Below are 21,923 nucleotides of genomic sequence, written 5' to 3' on the forward strand. Positions count from 1 at the left end.
GGCCTAATATAGTTAACTACTAAAATGGAGTCTAGTTTAATATACTTGTGTTCAGAAACTTGAAGTTAAGGAATATATGACTTTTTAAGTCTTTTCAATAGAATCTTTCTCTTGGCTGTGTAGTTGCATTTTTGTTCTTCCCTAAAACTACTAGTTTTAATTTAAACTATATGCACAATTAGGATGAAGTTGTCTAGAAATTTTTCATTAAAAATACTTTTTTCTAGATAGGAAATTAAATAAGATTTTGTTTCAATAATGACAATTTGGCTAATTTTATCAGCTAAAAGTTTGATTTAGCATTATCTCAGTGTTGGTTCAAACTATGTGAAACAAACTAAATGTGTTTTGAACTAAATTACCTGATATTTTTAATGAAAACAGAATCAATGCTACAATTTACAGGACTAGTCTTTGTGTGTAATGTCTGTATATAGTCCTGCTTAGATATACCATACTAATGGAAGAAATCAGAGGCAAATATAATCCCTTAAGGTAATTTTAGTGACAAATAATTCCTCTAAGGAAAAATGGGGATCTACTATGGAAAGTCAGGTGAACCAATGCAGAGCTAAGTTAGAGAAACGGCACTCATCTTTTCTTGGTAAGGTAGAGGCTAGCTTCACAGCTGTCTTACTTCCTTCTGTACATCCTGTTTACCATTTATTTTAAAAAAATGTTTAAATTAATCTAAAATACATATTAAACAGGTAAAAAATAAAAAGTAAAAATAAAAGAACATCCAAGATCAATAACCAGATAGTTTAATCTAAAAATAACAGAAAAAATCACAAATGTATCTGGAATGCAGTTGGTGACATACATTATATACATACAAAGAGACACAAACACGTAGTCACTGCTTAATTATTGTCTACTTTGTACTATGGCAGTCGTCGGCAAACTGCGGCTCACGAGCCACATGTGGCTCTTTGGCCCCTTGAGTGTGGCCACGAAGTTTCAATCACACTGTACGTGCGCGACCGCACGTGGTATTTTGTGGAAGAGCCACACTCAAGGGGCCGCAGTTTGCCGACCACTGTACTATGGTCAATCTGAAATCAAGGGAAGAAAAAGAGGCAGTGAATCGTAAGATAAAAAAAATCCACTCAAAGTTGTTAACTGTCAATTATAGATGTTCACTCTACTTTGTGAAATTGTGAAAGGGCAAAGGAGTAAATATGGACATTAGAGTAACATTCTTTACAAAATAAGCATATATAGTTCCCCTTGATTTACCAAAACATCATTCATCACAGATCACAGGGACCTGAATTAACTGGTGTATCAGAAGAGCTGTTCATTGGTTTTGATGAGCAATGGGAAGGATTCAAACTGAATGAAAGCTGACATGTTATATATTTAACTGCTAATAATTTTTAAATAATTAAATTTCTGTGGTTAATGAAACAGTAGCCTCTGGACAAAGAAATAATCATGAAACATGGAAAAAGTCATTTGTGCAATGACAGAGAAAAAGGAAGTGTAGAAACCTGGAAAGTTCTACACAGAGATAACCTTGAAAGCACTTAAGTTCCTAAAGATGTTAAATAAACAGTACTGTTCTTTGTGCAAATATTGTAACTGAATCATTTTCTCCTTTTGAAGGAAAGACATTCTTCAAGAGAAGGCCCCTCCATCAAAGCCAGGAACACAATATTCCCAGGATCTCAACAAGAAGGGGCAGACCAAGGTTGCTTCTGATTCCTTGCGACCTTCTATAATTCCAGGCTTGCAGTGCCAAATTCTGGACCCCAACTCTTCAGGAGCAAATCATTATAGTAATAAATTGCCTTCATCTCCCGTATACCAGCTAAGCATGTTTAACTACGAACGGCCAAAACACTTCATCCAATCCCAAAATCCATGTGGCTCCAGACTGCAGCCTCCTGGACCGGAAACCTCCAGCTATGCTAGCCAGACCAAACAGTCTTCTATTATCATTCAGCCCCGCCAATGCACAGAGCAAAGATTTTCTGCTTCCTCAACAGTGAGCTCTCACATCACCATGTCCTCTGCTTTCCCTGCTCCTCCCCAGCAGCCTGGTGGCTCCAACCCGGGCCAAAGGGTTACAGCCACCTATAACCAGTCCCCCGCCAGCTTCCTCAGCTCCATATTACCATCACAGCCTGATTACAGTAGCAGTAAAATCCCTTCCACTGTGGACTCCAAGTAAGTGAGTTTTTAAAATATATGCATATGGATATATACTGCATATACAATGTCCAAAGATGGTGGGGGCAGGGGGAGGTAATGCTGTAGTTCATCACTATCTAAAAAGGCAATGTGACCTCAATGTCTGATCTCAAAATTCTCCTAGAACACCTTGAACCAGGGTACTCGCAATAAGAGATCATCTGACCCATTATGCAGTGTCCAGGCTGAACTGAATCAAATCATCTATGACCCCACAATTAGCCATTATTTTCCACCTTCAAAAAATATTTCTAATATACCAAGGACAGTGACTATTGCCCCAGTCCTAAGCTAAGTTCCTCATGCTGTAAATTTAATTGCTCTGGTTCTGGGCTCAGCTGAGATGAAGAACACCTGCCTGCTCATCCTCAGATAGGATTTCCTTTCACATAAGCAAAGGCTATTAAATTTCTTCTCAGTCTTTACCTTTCTTCCTTTCCATTTTCCCCTCTGATGTTGAATATTCACTTGGCTAAAAAGAAAATCTGGGATTCAGACACTAAAATGTATGACTTTTCCTTATTATGTTCAGAAAAAAGGCTTGAATAGATACAAGTTTACAACCTTAAGGTTTCCTTTGATGATTAAAACCACACTTTGTTCAAATTGGTTAGGCTGATCTAAACACAGGGAAGAATACCTGCAGCCTTATGCAAGCATGTACTATTTTCACAGTCCTAAAACTGTAGTAGGAGAACCTGATACGAAGGACATAGTGGTTGTGCTTTTTTTAAAACATGAACTGAATACTTTGTCCTTATGTAAAGTTAGGGCTATCAGTTTTCCTATTCCTTGGCTGGCTAGAACATCAAAGAATTAAATCAGAGGCATCTGAAAAAATTGTCTGGATGGAATGTGTTTGTTGCAGGCTGACAAATTTGCAGACATTCTTGCTAATTTCTCTCAGTCTTCTCTAGAGGCTAATTTTTTTTTCTAGAGATTCCTACTATTGGTGACTACTCTGGAAACCTAATTTAACTGACTATAGCATTCAACCTGCAAAGAAAACTTTTTAATATTTTTAAGAATAAAAACCAAAAATTTGTTAAAATCCTATCTACTAGGCTGAACCATTTGAAATGGCTGATAGCTATTTTAACCTACAAAAATGGCCTGTCATATGTCTGATCTAATATATTTACTTACTTTAGTGGTGGGGGGGCGGCAGAAGAAACATCAATTTATTGTTCCACTCATGTATGCATTCATTGGTTGCTTCCTGTATGTGCCCTAATTGGGAATTGAACCTGCAACTTGGTGTTATTAGGATGATGCTCTAACCAACTGAGCTACCCAGCCAGGGCTCAATCTAATAATTTTAAAAGGTGTATTCAAGAATTAAAAGCCCTCTCTTTCTTTTCCCTCCCAAATTTCCATTATGGCAATTATAACACATGGTAGATTTTTCTTGGTAACATTTTATCCAGACGATCTTTTTCCATCTAACTTTCAGTGATTTCCACATTTCTTATATGAACATTTTAAAATCTAAAATAACCTTTTCTGACTATATTTTCCTTAATAAAGTATTTCAGTCCTACTCCAAATTCCTGTCCAGAAAAGAAAGCCATCAAATAAATATTACCGAGCCTCAACCATGTGTACAAAACTAATAAGAGATAAAGAACGGCAAAATGGAGAGGATAAGAAATAAAACATGGGAGGTCCCCAAACCAGAGATCAAAGATCCAGCTTTAGCTGTTCCATTTTCAGCAACCACAGATAACCCTTTTAATCTGCCCACAGCCACTTGATATCCATTCTATGCCCAGCTGCACACGGTGGAAAGCTCTGGGCCTTTGAACATTTGCGCGCCAACTCCCTCATTGTTATCATGGGCTTAAGTTTGCCATGTCTTCTAAAATAATCTCTTGGATTCTGACCTAGACAAGTTTGAAAGTTTTATTTAGTTTTTTATCAGTAGGATAAACCACCAACTAGAAACTGAGTGGAACTCTTTAATTCTAATGATTCCTTCCAAAAACTTTGCTGTGTGATATTCAGCAACTTTACCTTACCCACTCAGTGATTCAGTTTTCTGATTCGTAACAAAATTAAGGATCTGGGTGATAACAATAGAAAAAAGACCTATACAGCAGTGTGCAAATATAAGTTTATAAATATAAGTAGATATCAAGTCCTAACACTTAAACCATCTGAACTGGTAATAATGGGTGAATTCAGTGAATAAAGTGACTGATTCTCAGGCTTGGTTTTGATATCCCTCAAGCTTTCTCAGAGATATTATGAGAGTCTGAAAAAGAATTATTTAACAGTAATTCACTCTAACAAATGTGTGACTTTTATAAAGATGATAGGTTACCATTAAAAAAAATAGGCTATTTTAACTTCATACAGTTGGAGGAACAGATCTATAAGACCAAAGGAATTTTACTATTTCAACCTGAGAATTCAATGGCAAAACAAACAAATGAACAAAAACAAAAACCCTACTTATTTGGTTTGGCTATTTACTTTAATTAAGGATTAATATAGACAACCTTGAAGATCTGAAATGTAAGAAGAGGAAATGTGTATCACCAACTTTCATTACAGAGCATCTTGAATACAATGAAAAACATTCATTCATTCAACTGATAGTATTACCTATACCCAAGCTCTGTTAGTGGATATAATGATACAATAATGAGTAATAAGACTTATTTTTCAGTTATGTTTACAATCTAGAGATTACTAACCAAGTCCCCAAAGACTACAAAAATTAAAATTCTGGCTCCATTCAGAGAAGATACACTTCCACTTAGCTTACAAATTCTTTTTCCCATTTTGTTAATCCTCTGGTGAAGATATTTTTTCCATTGCTTTTCAGAGAGAGTTAAAAGGGAAGAGAGAAGGGGAGAGAGAGAGAGAGAAACATCAATGTGAGAAAGATACATCAACCGATTGCCTCCTGAAGGCACCCCTACCAGGGGTGGGGAGCGGACCCACAACCCTAGTATGTGCCCTTGACCAGGAATCCAACCCACCACCCTTCGCTGTGAGGGCTAATAATGTTCCAACCACTCAACTACACCAGCCAGGGCACAAATTCTTTTAATGATTATTGAGAATATTTGAATAAGAACATGTCACAGAAGAGAGCAAGTTTGTTTCATCTAGGTAACTGGAGAATGTTTATTATACTAATGGTAAAATATTCATTAAAGGCCACTTTCCCCACATTAAATAGATATAAGCTAGCACTTATATGGCCCTAAGCGACTAAACTATGTGAAATATGAACAAAGCACTGTGAAAACTCTTCCTTACAGATCTAATAGGATAGGAGTCTCACACTACTACCTCTGCTCTCCAGCAGAATCAACAAGGGAACTCTGGGAGGAGCAAGAACATCTTAGAAGGAAATTTAGGATCAGAACTTGAAATAAGGATTTAAACCAAACTCTTCAACTGCTATTCAAATTTGCTTTTTTTCTCTCCAAATCTCCCCTTTTATTTTACACTTCTTTCTCCTTCCTTTCTCATTCCTTTCTTTTTCCAAATATCATTTCAGCAACATTAAAGAAACTGTCATTACTTAGAAGCTATTTGTTATATAGTGCCATATTTGCATTTTCTAGAATAAGAAATTAATAGGAGCCCTGGCCAGTGTGGCTCAGTTGTTTGGGCATCATCCCATGCACTGAAAGGTCACCAGTTCAATTCCAGGTCAGGGCACATACGTGTCTGGTTTGATTCTCTACTGGTTTGATTCCCAGTAGAGAGCATGCAGGAGGAAACCAATTGAAGTTGTACTCTCACATGCATGTTTCTCCCTCTCCCTTCCTCTCTAAAAATCGATTTTAAAAAATCTTTTAAAAAAAAAGAAAGTAATAGGAATTGGAAATTAAAAGAAAAGCCAATGACTATGTAAACTGTACACTCCATTTAGCAACAGAATAGTCACTAAATATCAGTGGTTATACTGGTAAATGTGTAACAATCAGCTGGAGGAAGGAGCCATGATCTGTGGTACTTACCAATTTACCTGGTGTAGATATTCCCACCACATCATGAGATCACAGGGAGCTGGGAAGAGATGCTAAAAATCAGCCCTCTTGAGCTCATATGAGTCAAGCACATCCACCTATAATCAAACTTAGGAAATTCAGTTTTAAGATTAGAAGTGCTCTCAAGCTACAAGTAACTAGACTTACTCTCACCTCTTAGGGAAGACCTTCAAGAAAGGACATGCTCCTTGCATCTAATCTAAATTATTCCTCCTGCTACTTTTCACTTGCCAAAATGAAAAGAAACAAAAAAGCTGGTAACAACTCTTATAAAATCCTTCTTGTTACTAGGGAAATTAGTGTTTGTACTAACACTAGTAGTACTAAGTGTTAGATTCAATCTATCTAAAGGTGACTGACAAAATAAGGCCAAGTCTCTTTTAGATACAAATCTTTTTTTTTTTTTTTGGTAATATATTTTGGAGTAAACAACACAAACCTCATAGACAACAGTACGGTCATTACCGGGGGGAAATGGGGGTGGTGGGAAGCAGAAGAGAGTAAAAGGGGAATAAATGGTGATGGAAAGAGACATAAATTGGGGTGGTGAACACACAGTACAATATACAGATGATGTATTATAGAATTATAAACCTTAAACCTATGTAGTTTTATTAACCAATGTAATCCCAATAAATTCAATTTTTAAAAAAGATACACATCTTAAATATCTTCTTTTTAAAAAATCTTTTTTATTTTTAAAGCTATCAACAACTCTCAGTTGGCCAATCTGTGAATGCTAAGCCATCCCAAAGTACAAATGCTAAGCCCACACCAAGGACTCCTGACCATGAAATACAAGGATCAAAAGAAGCTCTGATTCAAGATTTGGAAAGAAAGCTAAAATGCAAGGACAGCCTTCTTCATAATGGAAATCAAGTGAGCAAGAAGTCTATTTTTTTTTAATATATTTTATTGATATTTTACAGAGAGGAAGAGAGAGGGACATGGAATTAGAAACATCAATGAGAGAGAAACATCGATCAGCTGCCTCCTGCACGCCCCCCCACTGGGGATGTGCCCGCAACCAAGGTACATGCCCTTGACCGGAATCCAACCTGGGACCCTTCAGTCTGCAGGCCGATGCTTTATCCACTGAGCCAAACCGGTTAGGGAAAGAAGTCTATTTTATACAAAAAGCCAATTAAACTATAAAATCTAATCTCAATAAGAAAGGTCTTTCTGTCTCACAGATCTATGACTGTATAATCAGCAAGGAATAGGATAATCTTTTTTTAAAGGAATATTTGAGCCCTATTTAATGTTTCTCTGCATGAAATCACCTCTTTGGTGTGGAGTAGTAAAAAATGAAGCAAATTAAAAATCAATCTGAATGATTTAATATTTTCTGTTTTAAGCATTACCTCTCATAAAATATGTCTAATAATCAAATAATAGGAAATATTGTCAACCTGACTTCTTCATATATTTGGTAAATATTATTGATGGACAAATAGCTATAACTTTTATTATGTAACTCTTACTGTGTACATTGTATTTAGTCACCTATCTTTGAAACAGTACTATATGCCTTTAACCCAAATACATTTAACATATCAGTTGCACTACTTTCAGCCAGAAGTTAGTAAGTCAAATATTCAGTGTTCAAGTAATACAAGTTCTTTCTGAAAGTGAGGACATGTAGTACTATAGTCAAAGACAGAGGTGATTGGAACATAACACAAGAAGGAAGGGAAAGAATTTCCCTTGACTTAGGAGAGCCATATTCAAGGGTGATTATGCCTGCTCTTCCAATGAGCAAAAAGAAAACAAGCAAATATCACAGATGAAAGAAGTGGCACTACAGTAGAAGGAAAGGCTTTGAATGAAAGAAAATAATTTTTAAAACATAGCATCTACCTATAATTCTAAAGACAGAACTTTTTTGGTAAAATTCATAGTGGTTTTAAATTAAACCTGTACAAACAACTTATATTAAATCTCATTACCATTCTCTTTAATGACATTTCTTTAAAGCGGCTAACATATGAGGAGAAGATGGCTCGAAGATTGCTAGGACCACAGAATGCAGCTGCTGTGTTACAAGCTCAAAATGACAGTGAGGCACAAGATTCACCACAGGTAAATTAAAATAATCTTTATCTAACTGGAATCCTTTTTGTGTGTATGATTTTTAAATATCTGCTTTCTAAATGTTTATAAATAGCATTCAAAGTAAAAGTCAATCGCTTCCCTGGGAGAGGTGGTGATAACCTAAAATATATATGTGAAGTTTTACTTTTACCCCCTTTTCTGGTGATTCTAATATTCCCTAAGAAATGTCACATGCCCAGCCAGCATGGCTCAGTGGTTGAGTGTCAACCTGTGAACCAGAAGGTCACGGTTCAATTCCCAGTCAGGGCACATGCCCAGGTTGCGGGCTCAGTCCCCATTAGGAGTACAGGAAGCAGCTGATCAATGATTCTCTCTCATCATTGATATCTCTCTCTCTCTCCCTCTCTCTCTCTCTCTCTCTCTCTCTCTCTCTCTCTCTCATCCTCTCCCTTCCTCTCCCTGAAAATAGTAAAAATACATTTGTTTTAAAAAACACTTTAAAATGAAGGTGGTGGTACCAGGAAAAGAGACAGCAGCAAAATATATCATTATGAAATCAGAAAATATAAATCCTACATTTTTTGTACACTTCAAACAAAATGTCATCAAACTATGTATAACTGAAGTTTACCATCTACGAATACAAATATATACATATTCAAACCACCTTAAAATGACAAAGTAAAAAACTTACTAAAATGTTTTCAGCTTAAAAATGTACTATTTATAAATCCCTCAAGCTTCCCACATATCTTTTTAAAAAACAATGTGAATCTTCTAATGTCAGAGATGATGACCAAAATTTTTGGAAATTTTGAGTTTAACTGGATTATTTTTAATTTTTTTAAAAAAATAGTTGATTTGCTTGATTACTAAATTGTTTTGACATTTTGCTTAGAAAATCTTACTGCCAGCCAAAAATTGTGAGTTTTAAGAATCTTGTTTTAAAATGACAAAATACATTAAACATATTCATCCAGAAATAAATTATTTGTAATGATCTGCTGTGTTGCTGTACAGATGTTTTTTAGATATTTGAGTAGGAACTATATTTTTCACTTCTTTTTATCTCCCACTATGCCAAGAACAGTGCAATATATAAACAGGCATTAAATATTTAATCAATTTATTAACTCTACTATAATTTCCATCAATTCCTGATTTTACTTTCAAATAGAAATAATTTTCTGGTGCTCAGATAGTAAATTCTAAAAGATGTTTGCTTAAATTAAATATATCTTTATTAAGCAGGAAGTAACTAATGTTGTTTTTCAAAGACTTTTCATAGCTCTACACATGTCTTCCATGAAGTCCATCAGGATTTTGTGTCATGAGCTAAAAAGAGAAGTATTTTCCAGTCTAATATGTGTTTACTGCTGTTGGTGCCACTTTTAAGCAGCAGGTATAATACCCTGTATCTACTGCCAACAAAAATGACTTCATGTCTATTCCTGTTTTACTAAAGGACAATCTGTACTAAGTGCTCCCATTTCAAATATACCAGAGGGACACATCATCCTTTGTCAAAAAAAAAAAAATAGTCAACTGGCCCAGCCAGTCGGGCTTAGAGGTTGAGTGTTGACCTATGAACCAGGAGGTCACAGATCAATTCCCAATCAGGACATTGCCCAGGTTGCAGGCTCAATCCCCAGTGGGGTTGTGCAAGAGGCAGCCAATCAATGAATCTCTCCCAACATTGATGTTTCTATTTCTCTCTCCCTTTCCCTTCCTCTCTGAAATCCATAAAAATATATATATTTTTTAAAATAGTCTGAAAAATGAACCACTATCAACTCGGTCTCATAAATCATGCCTGTGGAACAGTCTTATTAATTCTGAGGATTTCTTGCTAGAATATTATAAGGTCAGTGCAGTATGTTTTAAATGTTTAAAAGCTAAATATATAGAACTGACCATAACTGTAAAAATACAGTTAACAGAGAAATGTGTCCACGTCCTGCGTGGTTCAGGGTTCAGGATCTGGAGAATGGCCGCGTGCAAATGACAGAGATGAGACAAGAAATAATAATTTGGAAATACTGGGGGCTAGGAGGGAAGCCCAGTGCGAGGGAAAGGACTTCCACTAGTGCGTAGGCCTTGCCAACCTTTTATTCAATTTTGGATACACATCTAGTTCTTAGACAGGTAATTGCGGTAACAGACAAACTATCCTAAAGGCCAGTAAATATTAGAAAGATTTACTCTGAGACTATTTGGTCAGGAAATTGCTTGAGCCCCCATTGTCTGGACTAAACAATCTGTGCGTAGCTCTGGCCCTTGCCAGGGGCTCTAGGTTCACCAGCGTTTGGGATCCTTGTTTACACTTCTCTGACAGTGAAGACAATGGGTGGCTTCCCACAGAAATGTTCCTTTCAACTACAACTACTTAGTTCTGCTTCATTTCAAGCTAACAATTATATGTTGACATTATCACTCTGTTTTAATTTCAAGCAGCACAATTCAGAACATGCACGGTTGCAAGTTCCTACGTCACAAGTAAGGTAAAAAATAATTTAATTCTAAATATATATTTTGCTATCTGAAATTTTTTAGCTTAAAAATGTAATCCTTTTAAAGCTCTCAAGTTTTTCATATACCTTTTATAAAAAACAATGTGAATTTTCTAATGTCAGAGATGGTGACCAAAATTTTATCTGGCCCTGGCCGGTGGTGCTCAATGATTAGAGCATCGGTCCATACACCAAAGGGTCATGGATTCAATTCTCAGTCAAGGGCATATACCTGGGTTGCAGGTTCAATCCATGGGGTACTCTGCATTTTAGTAGATCAGTTTCTTCACCAATTCATGGCATTGTAAAAAAGAAAGAGTGCAATTTGTACCAAATGTTTTTAACTGCTACCATTTCTAATAGTTATCAAATATTCCACAGCTAAATACAGCCCTAAGGCCTTTCTCCATTGTTACTACACTATCAAACAGTATAGACTCTGGGGTTTCAGATTTGATGGCTAAATTATGTTTGTGTGAAAGTAAGAACAATTACAACTTTTTGCATAGTAGTTATTAAAATACTTTTGTAGAAGTAGATCATCTTCAAGGGGAGGTGTGAATGATGAGGATGCAATCCAGGAGAAATTTTACCCGCCTCGTTTCATTCAAGTGCCAGAGAATATGTCAATTGAAGAAGGAAGATTCTGCAGAATGGACTTCAAAGTAAGTTTCAAAATATTGGAAGAAAATTAACAATGAGATACTAAGTTTTAAAAAATGTTCTCTTCCTCTTCATAGCTTGCTATACAACTTGAGAAGTAGTATGTATAGTGGATAAGAACACAAATGCTAGAGCCAACCTTACCTGGGTTTGAATCCTGGCTCTGCCACTTTCCAGCTATATAACCTTAGACAAGTAATTTAACCTCACTGTGCTAATGAGAATAACACAGAGAATAACAAATGTACCTACTTGATAAAGTTGTCTGAGGACTGAGTAAATAGGTATAAGGTATTCATAATAGTGCCAACCACCTAATGAATGCTCTAAGTGAAGCTATAATAATAGGATTTCAAAAGTAGAGTGCCTCTTTAGTTCTTCTCCATTAAGAAATTCAAGCAACTCTGCTTTCTCTCTGCCTAGAAGAGTTCTTCAAACTAGGCCAGCTTTTCCTACAATTTCATTATCCTCATTTTGGAGAATTTTTTCTTATAAAATGTTTTTCTGGATTGAAAAACATTTTATAAGAATGAAAGTCAGTATGTGGACTTAATTGTTAAGGCTTATATAAGAACACTTAACAAACTGCCACTCATACACCAGAACTACAGCTCGAGAACACTGTTTTGGAAAGGTTATTCATTAGATCAGCAAGCCTCACATGTATGTGCTTCTGGGACTGCTTTTGCAGTCACCATTAGCCAGAAAAGCCATATGACTTCCATAGTCCTTTATTAAAAGATCTTAAAGAGCCTGACGTTGCACATGAAAGAGCTAGATGTGGTTTAAGATAGACATAAAATACTATATTAATTTGAAGAGTTTTAATTTATACTGTTTTGTTAAAAATTATTGAAAGCAAATACCTTTTTAAGCTCTTGCTTTGCATTTTCAATCACAAACCCACTCGGGTACTGAAATTGTTAAAATTCATAGACAAATGGGTTCCAGTGATGCTATCGTTTAAAACTCTGTTATCTCCTTATGTTTTCATTTCTAGGTGAGCGGACTGCCAGCTCCTGATGTGGCATGGTATCTAAATGGAAGGCCAGTTCAATCAGATGATTTTCACAAAATGATAGTGTCTGAGAAGGGTTTTCATTCACTCATCTTTGAAATGGTCAGAGTTTCAGATGCAGGGGCTTATGTATGTGTGGCCAAGAACAGAGCAGGAGAAGCCACCTTTACTGTGCAGCTGGACGTCCTGGGTAAGCCCTCCAAGAGATCATGAAGTTTCTTTAATCCTGCAGTATTAAAAAAGAAAGTATTAAAAAAGAAAATCCTAGAGGACTTCATAGTTAAGGTTAATGTCCACACCATACAACCCAGTAGAACCCCAGTTTTTACCCAAAAGCCAAAAATGAGGTGGGAGGATGAGGGGGATAATATTCTTGAGGAAAACTCAGTGAAATTAGAATGATAGATCTACCACCAAAGCTTTTCTGGAAAGGAAATAAAGAAGTGGTACAATTTCAGACAGACCAATAAGATAGTAGAAGCATTTCTATAGATGTAACAAACAGGTCTTAAAGTGAAAAATTTTAGTCTAATCATTTGTCTGGTCTACAATCTAAAATAATCAATCTGACACATTTTCACAGAACTGTCGTAATCATGCATAGTTTAAAACTGAAGAATAAATGTCAACTTTTACCTTAGACTGTGTTCCCTTTACTAGGACACTCATCTGTAATTATGATAAAAACATGCCTACTAGCTTTAGAAAACATGTATGGCAAAACTCATATCTTAAATGTTCTTTGTAAGGCTATTCTCATAAAGTTGATGTTCTATTTTAAATTATTACAATTTAAATGCTTTAAATATATCACATTTGTAATGGTTTAAGCTATGGTATATCACATAAAAGAGTTTGCTATCATTCATTTTTTGTTATATAAAAGCTTGACAACTTGAAAAATTTTCTTCAGTTTGTATTCTACCCAGATCAATGAAAAATCTTTAAAATTATTCTATGATATAATAAGGGGCCTCAGTCTAAGAGAAAAATGGATGATCGAGAAATCAAAAAGCAAAAAGTCAAGTGATTAAGCTTTGGGCAAATCCTCCTTGCGCCAATAGTTTCAGAAATGCCATAATGTTAGAGCTGAAAGAGACCTTGGCAGGCATCTGTCCAATCTCCTCATTTCTCCCTCAGAAAACCTAGGGTTATGGTATTATAGTATCATTTCCTCTTATCCTTCAGGTATTTGAAGAAAAGACATAATCATTATTGACATTTGTATATTATTTTATTGTTTACAAAGTGCTTCTTCATTCATTATCTCAATTGATCCTCAGAATAATTTTGTATGGTAAGCACAGCAATCACTATTGCTTGTGTATTGTATTATTTTACAATGGATAACACTGAGCCTCAGAGAAACTAAACAAAATTTCCAGAAGTTGGCATGGCTAATGGAGCAAATAGAGAATTTGAACCCAAGTTGATGGTACTCTTTTGCACCACTCATGCTGCCTCTCTATAGATGACATGATAAATGACATTAAGACTTAAATTCTTTGAATGAAACATGATTATAAATTCAATGCATCATTACCTTACTGTTTTAGAACTCTGAATTGTATAATACAATGGTATTGTATATTATTTTAGCAAAACTAAAACATGAAGCTTCCAATCTTTTTTACTTTTAAAAACTTTTATATCAACATACAAATTTCATAATACTTTGGTTTGATTTGATATTTTTTTATAATATTTAAAATACTTGATTTTTTTTATTAATATGTAGCAAAAGAACATAGAAGAGCACCAATGTTTATCTATAAACCACAGAGCAAAAAAGTTTTTGAGGGAGACTCAGTGAAGCTAGAATGCCAAATCTCAGCTGTACCTCCACCAAAACTTTTCTGGAAAAGAAATAATGAAATGGTACAATTCAACACTGATCGGATAAGGTAGGATAAGTATTTCAAGATTTAACTGTAATTTACTTTAGTCAATCCAGTTACACTTTGAAATGCATTATAAATGGCATGCATTTGTGATCTCAATTTGTCTCGTTTTTAAAACATATATAGAAATATAAACTTCATTAAGCCAGAATCCACTAATCAGAAATTTAAAGCATAAAGTAGGCTAGCATTTAGCTTGTTACTAACAATAAACAAAGATGGCTCAAAGAAATAGATGATATAAACAAGATTTGCTGTGGGGATATTTAATTCGAGAAAACTAATAGCTATTTGGCAATGACTAAATATAGCCTCAGAATTCCCAAATGCTTCTTTTTCATATTAGTCTGACTTTGTAGATCACGAACATCCTAAATAAACTTTCACAGGAAAATCAACTCCTATACTTTCATTTTTTAATTGTTTCTTTTCAGCTTATATCATGATAATTCTGGAAGAGTTACTTTACTGATAAAAGATGTAAACAAGAAAGATGCTGGGTGGTATACTGTGTCTGCAGTTAATGAAGCTGGAGTGATCACATGTAACACAAGATTAGATGTTACAGGTATGTCACACTGATATAAAGCATTAAGTCAAGTGTTATAAATGACTTTACCAGGAAGTCACAAATCCCAGCATAGCACAAAATCTGAGGGATTTTTCCTATATATATATAATCAGTTTTGGTTTCTTTTTCTTTTCCTAGTCTGATATGAATGCCTAATGCAACCCCTTTGTTTAGGTTTTCTAAATTAATTTTTATTTGCTCTATTTCAGCCCGTCCAAACCAAACTCTTCCAGCTCCTAAACAGTTACGTGTTCGGCCAACTTTCAGCAAATATTTAGCACTTAACGGAAAAGGTTTGGATGTGAAACAAGCTTTTAACCCTGAAGGAGAGTTTCAGCGTCTGGCAGCTCAATCTGGACTCTATGAAAGTGAAGAACTTTAATAACTTCACCAACATTGGAAAGCACAACTACACTATTAGTAATATATTCAATTGAAGTTTTGAAATAAATCGATGGCTGTATTAACAGATTATGACTTTCATTAGGTAATAAAACTAATGTACATTTATAATATTATTTATCCTTTGACTCTTGCACATTCTATCTACTTCTCTGGCTCGTGAAGCCAACAGAAAATCCAGGTACATGGTTTGTAATTGTAGAAGACTATCTTAAATTAAAATGTGGGATTTTAAACACTGAAGTCATACATTTAACAATTACAGGTTACAAATTAATATCAACTTTTTAGACACAACTAATGCTTATAAATACTGGTACTGCTTTCTAAATACTGTTTTACCCATTTTCTCTTATACGAATACTAACATGGTAATCAATTATCTGAGTGTTCCGAAGTTTTATCTCAAAAAGAATAAAATTTCAATTACTTAAAACAGACTGTCTTCTCTTCACAAAACTCTAGATCTTTAACATAAAACTTCTGGTTTTTATTTCTCCAACAACTAGCAAACCTTAAGGGTAACAAGTTCCAAAAGAACATTATATTCTAGAACGGTGTGTCTTCTTGGTAAAAATTCACGGCTCGATTTCTCCTGAAACTGGGCCAGATTTTCCAAGGTTTGCACTTCAAAAGCATGAGTAAATCTCTCCTGAAATTCTCATTGTTTTATCCAGATAAGTAGCTAATTCTTCAAGATCTTTGAGACTATTGAACTCAATGGAATCTGAACTATTTGTAGCCCTAACCGGTTTGGCTCAGTGGATAGAGCTTCGGCCTGCGGACAGAAGGGTCCCAGGTTGGATTCCGGTCAAGGGCATGTACCTGGGTTGCAGGCACATCCCCAGTAGGGGGTGTGCAGGAGGCAGCTGATCGATGTTTCTAACTCTCTATCCCTCTCCCTTCCTCTCTGTAAAAAAATAAAAAAATATATTAAAAAGACAAAAGCAAAGCTTGGATTTAAAAAAAAAAAAAAAAAGAACAATCTGTAGTCATCTGCTTAATTCTTATATTTAATGTAAACCTGAATAGCTGTGTTTTGGGGGTTTTTTTCCTCCTACATTTCAAGCTCATATAGCCTGTTACATTAAAAAGCATACTTTTGTAACCATCGGAGAGTCTACGCGCAGGAAGGGGGAGACCCTTTTATTAAACTGAAGCTGGGACAGCAGCCTTTTCTTCTCTGGCCCCTGTCCAGCGGCTGTTAGGCCTCCCTGTCCCTTTTATCATCGGTAGCCTCTGACCCTCCCTGCTGTGTGGCCTCGTTTTTGCTTTTTATCTGCACATAAAACAGCATTTATCAACATCAGTCTACATCTCTTTCAGGAAAATAACAAAAATGGCTTTATTTCTTTACTTTCAAAACAGCCTGATGGTTTTCCCTGCTGGCGGCCCCAGGGCCCTTCAACTGATTCCCGCCGTATTTTCCTTTCGCCGGCGCGGGCGTCCCTTCCGCCTCCGCCTGGCCGGCTCCGGTGCCCGTTCACAGCGGGTTTGCTCGGCCTTTTCTACAGCTGGTTTACGAACCTCGAACCTCCCTCGTCTTAGCAAAGCGCCGGGCCAGATGTGAGTCTGGGCCCCCAAGGAGTACCGCTTCGGCCGGCCTTTTCCATAATCACTGCAACGCTGGGTTATTATTTATTTGTTCGTTTTTACCTATGTTAACGTTCCCTTTAGCCATACCGAGTGGGAAAGGAGGCTGGACGCTATTTCTGGCAACATCTCTCGGCTAATAGCCAGTTTCTCCGAGAGCAGAGGCAGGCGGGGGTCTCGGTTTCGCCTCGGGCCCAGGCGTCCGGCCCGGCCAGCCTGCACTTGGATAAATTAGCCTCTCGCACCCTCGGTTTCTTCAGACCTAAAATGAGGACAAAACACCTACCTTTCAAGAAGGGGTGTGTGAAGACCAAACAAGCCAATTAGTATTAAAAGTATTCAAAAAGAGTAGCCCGTTATAGTGAGTTACCACTATTTTTATGATTAGCCGCAGGCCCAACGCCAGGTTTGCCCTAGAAGTGGCCCTCCGCTGGAGGCGAACGCCGCGACCTCCAACCCCACCTCGGGCGAAGCGCTTCTAGAAGGTCCTCGGTGCGCACGCGCGCTCACAACCTGCAGCGCCGCGGGCGCCCCTCGCGGAGCGGCGGGCTCGCGCAGGCGCAGGAGCGAGGCGGCTGGCGCAGGCGCAGGCGCGGCGGACCCAGGGTGGTTGAGCCGGCGTCTCTCCCAGGCCCGCCATGCCTGTGGCCTCCCGTTGGCACCGAGGCGGTGAGGGATGCGTCTGGGGGGGTGGGGGGGGGGGGATTTTGTAACCTCGTATCTGTTCCTGTGAGAGAGATGACCTCCAGCACCTTTAGCCTTCACGACCTCCCCTTAGCGGAGGACCGTCTCTAGACAGTAGGGAGTCGTGACCTTGACTGAGTCCTAGGCCGAGTCCTTTTCCCGTCCAGGCTTCCCAAGAAACGGTATTGCCTGGTGGAGGAAACGATTAGGGACAGATGTGGGGGGTTTATTTTCTATTTTGCTTTTTCCTTTTAAAACAGGACTGGTCTTTTCCTGTACATCCGTTTCATGTTACAAAATTCATTAGTATACAGTCACAAAATGCCTGCCCACTTATCCCCAAGGGGAAATGTTAGAAATTATTCCTCCCTTATAAAAGTGAGAAGAAAAATATAATCAGAAGCCACAGACCCTGTCCTTCACACAGGATAGCACTAAAAGTGGCTGGCTTTACATCGTTCTTATTTCTATACATTATGAATTACATAATAACGTAAGGAAAATTTTGTTTTATATCCCACAGGGGCTCCAAAACATAACCTGCATTTCAGAAATGAAGTAGAAAGTAGAACCACACTTCAGGAGTTACTACTCTACTCTATTTTTTTAATAATCCTATGTATATGTAAGTACACAGATGTAGATGAAATGCTACTTGAACTAAAGTTATGTGGAGATGAGAAATAAAATGTGGACTTTATAAGCCATAGGCTTTCAGAATACTAAAACACACATACCAGTGGCACGTTTCAGACATTACCTTACATTCATTTACACTGACACTATTTCCAATTCTTAAGGGACAAAACTTGAGATCACTGATGTAATTAATGTAAAGCTTTCATAGGCAGCATTGGTTGAATTGATTATTCCTTTCAGTTGGCATTTCTGTCTTGACTGTAAATTATTCCCTTGAGTTGGCAATTCTAACTTCTTTTAGAGCCATATAGATACACTGAGGCCAGGTGCATGAAAATAGTGCGGAGGGGGCCGGGTCCGAGCCCAGCCTGCACCCTCTCGCAGTCCAGGAGCCCTCGGGGGATGTCCAACTAAGCCGGCAGTCGGACATCCTTAGCGCTGCCACAGAGACGGGAGAGGCTCCCGCCACCATCATTGCGCTCACCAGCCATGAGCCAGGCTTCTGGCTGAGCCGAGCTCCCCCTGTGGGAGCGCAATGACCACCAGGGGGCAGCTCCTGCATTGAGTGTCTGCCCCCTGGTGGTCAGTGTGTGTCATAGTGACCGGTTGTTCTGCCATTCAGTCGATTTGCATATTAGCCTTTTTATTATATAGGAATAGGATTAGCTCAGTTTCATAGGTGAAACTACAAATGAGGCCAAAGGAGTTAATTTTAATCTGCTTTGTTCTTTTTCCTGTTCTGTTGCACAGTTAATAGTAAAATATGCTTGTGCTGAGTCACAAAACATGGATCAATACAGATCTGTTAAGGAGGACTGGGAAAACTTCTCAACCTACTTTCCTCCTATGTCGGTCAATGTCATTGACTTCAGTTATAAAGAACATTTTTAATAATATTTTTACTTATTTGAGAAAAAGGGGAGAAACATCTCATCTGCTACCTCCTGCATTACCCCCATAACCCAGATATGTGCACTGACTGGGAATTGAACCAGTGACTTCTTGGTTCATGGGCTGACACTCAAATCACTGAGCCATACCAGCATTTTGTCTTTAGAGTGCCTAACATAGAGTAGATATAAGCTCACCGGCCTGACTGACTTCATTTTGGTATGGACTTAAACCAGTGATGGCGAACCTATGACACGCATGTCAGAGGTGACACGCAAACTCGTTTTTTGGTTGATTTTTCTTTGTTAAATGGCATTTAAATATATAAAATAAATATCAAAAATATAAGTCTTTGTTTTACTATGGTTGCAAATATCAAAAAATTTCTGTATGTGACATGGCACCAGAGTTAAGTTAGGGTTTTTCAAAATGCTGACGCGCCGAGCTCAAAAGGTTCGCCATCACTGGACTAAACACTGGTAATCATATATCAATTAATTAATAGGTTTGTAGGTGTGAGTTTGACTTGGATCTTGATTTAAAAGACAACTACAGCCAACCTTATAAATTAAAATGTCTTAGACTGGTTTTTAAAAACTACAACATTTAGGGAATAGAAAAATGTAAAAAGATCATAATCCCATTATTCAGGATCAAAAACCTTTATATAATTAGAATTGAAAACAACTTAAATCTCCATCAACGGAGGATTTAACATTCCAGTGAAATAATGCAACATTAACGAAAGGCATAGGCTCATTCATGTGTGCCATGGAATGATGTTAAAGATACATGATCTGTAAAAACTAAAGGGCTTCTAGAAAAAAAAAATTATTCTACACTCCACTCTAAAACTCACCCACCCACCCCTAGAAAGAGAAAGAATTCTAGTTAATACTTGTTAAAATTATTACCAAGTGCCATAACATAGTTTTAAATGTTCCACATGCATTATCTCACTTCTCATAACAAAACTATGAGATAAGAAATACTCTTCCTGCCGAAACCGGTTTGGCTCAGTGGATAGAGCGTTGGCTTGTGGACTGAAAGGTCCCGGGTTCGATTCCGGTCAAGGGCATGTACCTGGGTTGCGGGCATATCCCCAGTAGGAGATGTGCAGGAGGCAGCTGGTCGATGTTTCTCTCTCATCGATGTTTCTAACTCTCTATCTCTCTCCCTTCCTCTCTGTAAAAAATCAATAAAATATATTTAAAAAAAAAAAAGAAATACTATTCCTATGATAGGACTCAAACCGTTTGTAGTCAAAGTCTATAGTCTTTTTTAAAAAATATATATACTTTTTTATTGATTTCAGAGAGGAAGGGAGAGGGGGAGAGAGATAGAAATATCAATCAGAGAGAATCATTAATCGGCCACCTCCCGCATCCCCCCTCCCCCCGCCCCCACAGGGGATTGAGCCCACAACCCAGGCATGTGCCCTTGACCAGAATCAAACCCAGGACCCTTCAGCCTGCAGGCTGATGCTCTATCCACTGAGCCAAACCAGCCAGGGCAAAGTCCATAGTCTTAACTATTCACCGTAATATATTGCCTGCTCTCAATGTACGTAATAGAAAAAAGCCAACTTGCAGAATAGTATGTAGAATGCAATCTCATTTTTATAAAAATAATTTTCTTGCCGAAACCGGTTTGGCTCAGTGGATAGAGCGTCGGCTTGCGGACTGAAGGGTCCCAGGTTCGATTCCGGTCAAGGGCATGTACCTGGGTTGCGGGCACATCCCCAGTGGGAGATGTGCAGGAGGCAGCTGATCGATGTTTCTCTCTCATCGATGTTTCTAACTCTCTATCTCTCTCCCTTCCTCTCTGTAAAGAATCAATAAAATATATTTTAAAAAAAAAATAATTTTCTTTATAAATGTGTGTGTATAGAAAAATGTGGAGAGTATATGCCAAATCTAACTCTAGCAGTGGAAGTACAGGAATCTTCTTCCTGATTTATATGTTTTTATTTTACTTTTATAATTAGACAAAAATTAAAATTGAATTTTAAAACAAAATTGGGGACAAATTATAAGTACATATTTAATCCTGATAAACTCAGTTTTTAAATATAAGTTTTTAAACAAAAAAATTCTTCTCCTTAGTGTCTTTTGGGATGGTAAACCCACATATGTATTACTTAAACAAAGTTATGTCATCTCTGTTTTTGGACACTTCTGTGCCTGGTGATGAAAGGACCAACTTTAAGTCTATTTGCAGCATCCCTGATTTTTGGAAGGTAAGGTATCATGTGACTGTGGATAAAGTAGCTTTAGTTATTGCATAAACATTTGGCACATGTAGTAGGCACTTGTTCCTACTAACTTTGGCACATGTAGTAGGCACTTGATACAGTGCATATTTGGTGAAGGAATGAATAAAAATGAATATCATTTCTTTATATTAGAGTCAACCAACCAGTGAGTGTTTATTGAAGAGCTATGTTCTCAGTGTGTGCTTATTTTTAAAAAAAATAATAAATATTGTCCTAGCCAGTTTGGCTCAGTGGATAGAGTGTTGACCCACAGACTGAAGGGTCCTGGGTTCAATTCCCAGTAAAGGGCATGTACTTGGATTGCAGGCTTGATCTCCTGGTGGGACATGTATGGGAGGCAACCGATCGATGTATATCTCTCACACTGATGTTTCTCTCTGTCTCTCCCTCTCCCTTCCATTCTCTCTAAAAATCAATGGAAAAATATCCTCAAGTGAGGATTAACAAAAACCTAAGATTTTATTTTATTTTATTTAAAATAAAATTAATCTTATTTATTGCATTTGGAAAATAGA

General features: G+C 37.2%; 2 protein-coding genes across 4 annotated transcripts in view; both read left to right on the plus strand.

The window, feature by feature from the left end:
• Positions 1 to 1,819: 1,819 nt before the first annotated feature.
• On the plus strand, positions 1,820 to 15,758 carry MYOT (myotilin; the record flags this gene model as incomplete). Its single annotated transcript, XM_081090749.1, has 9 exons — positions 1,820 to 2,172; positions 6,911 to 7,085; positions 8,184 to 8,288; positions 10,713 to 10,762; positions 11,304 to 11,436; positions 12,435 to 12,642; positions 14,191 to 14,356; positions 14,788 to 14,921; positions 15,134 to 15,758. The coding sequence occupies 9 exons, from the start codon at positions 1,820 to 1,822 to the stop codon at positions 15,304 to 15,306; spliced, it is 1,497 nt and encodes a 498-aa protein (XP_080946875.1). The 3' UTR covers positions 15,307 to 15,758.
• A 1,799-nt stretch (positions 15,759 to 17,557) lies between these two features.
• Positions 17,558 to 21,923, plus strand: part of PKD2L2 (polycystin 2 like 2, transient receptor potential cation channel) — a gene marked incomplete at its 5' end in the record, with an annotated part of 31,639 nt that continues 27,273 nt past the window's right edge. For all 3 annotated transcript variants that reach the window (XM_081090752.1, XM_081090754.1, XM_081090753.1), the window contains 3 exons: positions 17,558 to 17,588; positions 18,127 to 18,228; positions 21,239 to 21,372. In XM_081090752.1, coding sequence (XP_080946878.1) covers positions 17,558 to 17,588; positions 18,127 to 18,228; positions 21,239 to 21,372 — 267 coding nt within the window. The remainder of the gene's footprint in view (positions 17,589 to 18,126; positions 18,229 to 21,238; positions 21,373 to 21,923) is intronic.

Source organism: Myotis nattereri (genome assembly GCF_964212035.1).
Source record: "Myotis nattereri genome assembly, chromosome: 5".
Lineage (NCBI taxonomy): Eukaryota > Metazoa > Chordata > Mammalia > Chiroptera > Vespertilionidae > Myotis > Myotis nattereri.